Raw genomic sequence first — 5,117 nt, forward strand, 5'->3', positions numbered from 1 at the left:
ATTGGGGTCATTTTTGACCCCACTCATGGAAGAGTGTAGGTATTGGTCGTTCATGCATCTAAGGGTTAAAACAAATAGGATGTATGTTATACAGCTGACCCATGGCCTGTATTCATCTGAGAGAGAACAAGCTAANCACTGAGCCTCTCTGACAGGAGAGGACTCTCGTAGAATATTGTTTTTAATATCTATTAAGTTAGTACATTTATTAATTTGGTTTGACGTTTTTGGCTTTTATTATTTTGATAATTGTTTTAAACTATTGTATAATTGTGTTGGTTTAGCGTCTTGTCTATTTGTACAATATTTATCAAACGATACATATTTAGTTCCTACGGATCTTTTGAACACTAGTTCGACTCCACACGGTTGAATTATAAAGTAACACCGGAAGTTTCGCCGTTGGCGCGAATGACAACAACAGGATTCTTGTAAAGTTTACTAAGCTGCTATCATTAAATTACTACAAAGTTTTCATAAGTGTGTTAAATACTGTGGATAATTATAACCGTTCGTTTATGATAATATGTGTAATTATTAATTGTACAGCATTGTTTACGTTATATATGCGTGTTTGAATGTTAGCTAACCAGTTCCCTTCGAGAAGGTTAATGCGTTGTCTTTAAACATCCATTGTAAGGGCAGGCTATGTTTAAAGTAGCGTTAGCGTTGGATAATTTGTCACCGTTAGATTATATTTCGATGAGTTTCTTGTTGACAAGCCATACTGACGTTAAGCTAGTACTCAAATGACACGTTTGCGAACACAATAGTTAGTGTCAGAGTATCAATACTGGCTCTTTCGTTTTCTGATAAGAGAAGGTAAGTAAGCTAGCTTGCTAGTATGCTAAACATATAACGTTGTACCAATTGACTGCCAGTATAGTGTTTATACACATTTAGTAAGAGCATATTCCGGCTAATGTTACTGCTAAATTATTTTATCCAATATTAACGTCAAGTCAGTTTCTTATTCAGTTCACCATGTCCAAAGGAGACAAGGAAGGCTTCATTGTGAAGTTTGTGGAGAGCAAAACACACCAAACAGAGTATGCTGTCAAGGCTTATGAGGTAAACTCCATTCTCAAATCTTTTATTGATAATTACATTGTTTCCACTGTTTTGCTGTCTCTTTGCTTACCGTGAATTATGGTATTTTCCTCATCTTTACAAAGGCCATTTTGAAGCTGCAGTCTGACAAGTACTTAAAAAGAATCGATGAAGATGCTGTTTTACAAATGGACCAAAAGGACAAGTCTCTGTTTGTCTTCAGCAGTTTCACCACCCCATCCTTTCTGCATTGCAAAAAGGTCTAACCCAATATTTAATACATCTAAGTAACCCGGTACCCTGTGTTTAATAAGAATTAGCAGAACCATTATATGTCAAGTAGTTCTTCTTTTTGTCACACTGTTATTTGTTTTGTAGCTTGGCTGTCGTATAGTAAGTCCACTGGTGGTGCTGTACTGCCTGAAGCTGCAGCATTGTGTCCCCAAAGCGGAGAAGCCCATCTACAACATGGCCATGGCTGACATCACTATTTCCTGCACCAGCCTGGATAAAGCAACACGGGTTGGCTTACTTAGCCTTTACAGATTGTTGTTCCTTTTAAATCTGCAGTCCTATAAATGACAATGACATCAGCAAGTTGGTCAATGACTTAAACATCCACAATCCACACATCTGGAAAAAAAAGATTAGGGATATAATTTGAAGGATTTCATACAAATGGGGGGAGATCTGCCTTTTAACTTTTTGAAAATGCTGGTGATGTGGGGATATATTATCTCTGTCTCAGCTTCTATGCGCCTTTTGTAGGTGATATTATGAACATGTAATCACATAAATAATGAGGGAACACAGAATAGAGCTAGTAGAAAAAACGGTTATGTTAATGAAAGCAGCAACTATTGTGATAAAATCTTAAAAAACCATCAAAGACATTATTTTCAGTTGTTTGCTGTCAATAGTGAAAGTCTGAAAAAGATTTTGAGATCCCAAACACATACACAAAACTATATGACAGGGTCTTGTTAAGTTTTCAATGTTGTTTGTGTCTGTCTCTCTCTATAGACAGAGGTGATGGATCTGGTGCAACTCATGGGAGGACGGGTCTATCTTGATCTAAATGTATCTGTAACACACCTCATAGCAGGAGAGGTGGGTAGTAAGAAATACCTGGTAGCTGCCAGCCTGGCTAAACCCATCCTGCTGCCCACTTGGGTCAAAGCCTGCTGGGAAAAATCTCAGGACAGGTATGTACTCTAATCAATATTGACATTCCTGTTCCAACATCGACTGTCGAAATATATAAAACAGATTTTTGTTAATTTATCTAAAAAAAAAAAGAAAAGAAGGTTCTCCAGTCAATGCAACCAAAATAAGTGCAATCAAATTATACAATAGTTATATGGTATTGTGAGAATTTTATAGTAAAATAATAATGATATGACAAATACTGGGCTTTGGATGGTGATTAACACACTGTTCTGCCTCCTTCAGTCTTTTCAGGTATACAGACCTACCCATAGAGGACTATCTGTGCCCTGTGCTGCGCGGCTGCACTGTGTGTGTGACAGGCCTCTCCAGCACGGAGCGGAAAGAGGTGCAGCGACTATGTGATCAGCACGGGGCCAACTACACCGGTCAGCTGAAAATGAATGAGTGTACACACCTTATCGTTAGCGAGCCATCAGGTAAGTTGGCAGCAATACCAGCACAATGTTTTACTTTTTGCCAACATTTTAAAACAAGATTCAGTTGGAAGGACATTTTTATTTAGTCATTGTTCAACGTTAACAATAATCAACCTGGCTATATCGTTGCGTGTGCTTTGGTTGTTGCTACTAGTAACACTGGTGTCTTTATGTGTGTTTGCAGGTCAGAAATACGAGTGTGCGAAGAAGTGGAACGTGTATTGCGTGTCTCTAGACTGGCTGTTTGACAGCAAAGAAAAGGGCTTTTGTCAAGATGAGAGCAGGTACACTGTGGACCGTAATGCGTCAAAGACCACTCGACCACACACGTCCACCCCCACTGGCAGCAACAAGAAGGAGGGTGAGCCACTAAGTGACATGCAGTTGTTTGTGGTTTACTGTATTTAAAAAAAATAGTAATTCCTCATGGTCTGATAAGGACTGTAGGTATGTGACCTGTATCATAAAGAACCTTATTTTTTTCTCCAGAAGGTTCATCTCTGTTGGGTTTGAGCCACATCTCTGTCAATGCTAGCATGACAATAAATGACACAGCCCTCACCAACGCCACCTTCAGCCGACTGGAAGGTCCTGACCCCATAGATACTCTGGATCTCACCGTATGCCCGGCTGATGATATACTGGACGGCTGTAAGGTAAACAACAAGAATACTCCTTTAAATATGGGTGGATTTCCTTTCACACCATTTTAATTTCTTGATAATGTGAAAGACAAAAGTTGTGGTCTTATTTCTCATTTGTTGAATGTTGTGCAGCTGTATCTGTGCGGCCTGCCGGGGAAGAAACTGGAGAAGCTGCGGCGTCTTGTGAATGCTGCAGGAGGTCTGCGCTTCAACCAGCCCAGTGAGGATCTCACACATGTGGTCATGGGAGACCTGGACCAGGACTTCAAGGTGTTTCTGGCCAAGGCAACACACAGGTCAGAACTGCAAAGCTTACACTGTATTTTTTGCGTCCTCACTTAATAGATTTCTGGGATTTTGTCTGTTTTGACCTTTCAACACACAGAACTTTAAAAAAGTGCTGAACTATGTACTGGATTGATATAGGTACAAGATGCTATCTGCTCAAGGGACTAATATTCACACACATTGATATAAGATTTGCCACGTCATTGGGCTTAACCTGGGGTTAAGTATGTTGCCCAAGGTTACGTCGGTATGTAAATGAAATACTGAATTCCCTAAAAACATATACATCATGATTACTCCAGCTAGAATTTCCCATTTGATGTAATCCTGGCATTGAAACAAACAGCTTGGATTGAGTTTCCTCCAATGAAGTGAAAATATTGTAGCTAGACATTATAAATGTGACGTCTCAATACTGGTGAAAAAATGTGTCTACTACTAGAGATTTTGAGAATTTTAATGAGTTCTGAAAATATACATTTATTAGAATGACAACAATGACGTCACCTGCCTAATCAGGCCTAACACCTCATTCTATCACCTCTCTTCTGTTTTTACTGTGTTTCTTTAGTGCAGTATTAAACGAATGCAAAAATGCCACAAATATCTTCTAACTAAGTCAATTACACACAACCCTGCTTAAAGAGTACTGTTGCAATGTAAGAGGTTTGCACTATATTTAATCATTAAAAGGATTTTGTGTGTGTGTACGTTACTCTCCAGGCCGCATGTAGTAACAGTGCAGTGGCTGCTGGACAGTTATACTAAAGGCAGTCTACTCCCAGAAGCGAGCTACCTCCACCCAGACTGTCTGCCTCCCTCTACACCTTCTGTATCCGTTCCTGCCCATCACATCCCCCCCTCCCGTTTCTCAACCGGTCCCCCTGCAGCAAGTCCCAGCACACCCAGGCAAACAAGAGCAGAGGAAGATCTGCTCTCTCAGTACATGGATGATGACCCTACAGTAGGTACGTGCCTGTAGTAGGGATGGGAATTTGAAAGCAAATGTGTATTTGAATATACAACCCCAAAAAATGGTTAACCGATTAACCGAAATGTGCATATCCTATAAAAAAAATGTTTTTTTAATTTTTAAAAATAAATAAATACATGTTCAAATAAGTATAGAAACCAAGTCAAATGTATTAAACTGGTGATCACAGTTTGAACAGTTGACAGGCCTACAGCTTTCATGCTTAAAACATAACTTGGTTTTTAAATTAAAGAGGGATCATACACGAACAACATAACGGGTTAGGGTTAGGGTTACAACAGAGATCAACAACCTATAACAGGGCCTCTGCACAGAATGCAGCTATTCAATACTCATTCTTGTGTAAGAATGAAGGGAGAGGCGGGTGCGGAGGTAATTCACGATCAGGCCAGCTGTAGAGAAGACCCTCTCAGCTGGAACGGATGTTGCGGGTATAGCAAGGTATTCCTTCGCCAGGACACCAAGTTTTCTGTACCGTCCTTAACGGGGAGGGGG

The 5,117-nt window shown here is 39.8% G+C and overlaps 1 protein-coding gene across 3 annotated transcripts in view; it reads left to right on the forward strand.

Annotated features, from left to right (window-relative positions):
* Nucleotides 1-393: 393 nt before the first annotated feature.
* Nucleotides 394-5,117, forward strand: part of topbp1 (DNA topoisomerase II binding protein 1) — a 976,277-nt gene continuing 971,553 nt past the window's right edge. Inside the window, exons 1-10 of one of the 3 annotated variants that reach the window (XM_010782635.1) lie at nt 394-822; nt 967-1,071; nt 1,176-1,310; nt 1,429-1,572; nt 2,074-2,255; nt 2,503-2,696; nt 2,881-3,057; nt 3,186-3,352; nt 3,473-3,636; nt 4,352-4,596. In XM_010782635.1, the coding sequence (XP_010780937.1) occupies nt 985-1,071; nt 1,176-1,310; nt 1,429-1,572; nt 2,074-2,255; nt 2,503-2,696; nt 2,881-3,057; nt 3,186-3,352; nt 3,473-3,636; nt 4,352-4,596 (1,495 nt within the window). In that variant the 5' untranslated portion in view covers nt 394-822; nt 967-984. Of the gene's footprint in view, nt 1,072-1,175; nt 1,311-1,428; nt 1,573-2,073; nt 2,256-2,502; nt 2,697-2,880; nt 3,058-3,185; nt 3,353-3,472; nt 3,637-4,351; nt 4,597-5,117 lie in introns of all 3 variants that reach the window. The other 2 variants (XM_010782634.1, XM_010782636.1) reach the window with 2 other exon arrangements.

Source organism: Notothenia coriiceps, unplaced genomic scaffold, assembly GCF_000735185.1.
Source record: "Notothenia coriiceps isolate Sejong01 unplaced genomic scaffold, NC01 NC01_scaffold00024667, whole genome shotgun sequence".
Lineage (NCBI taxonomy): Eukaryota > Metazoa > Chordata > Actinopteri > Perciformes > Nototheniidae > Notothenia > Notothenia coriiceps.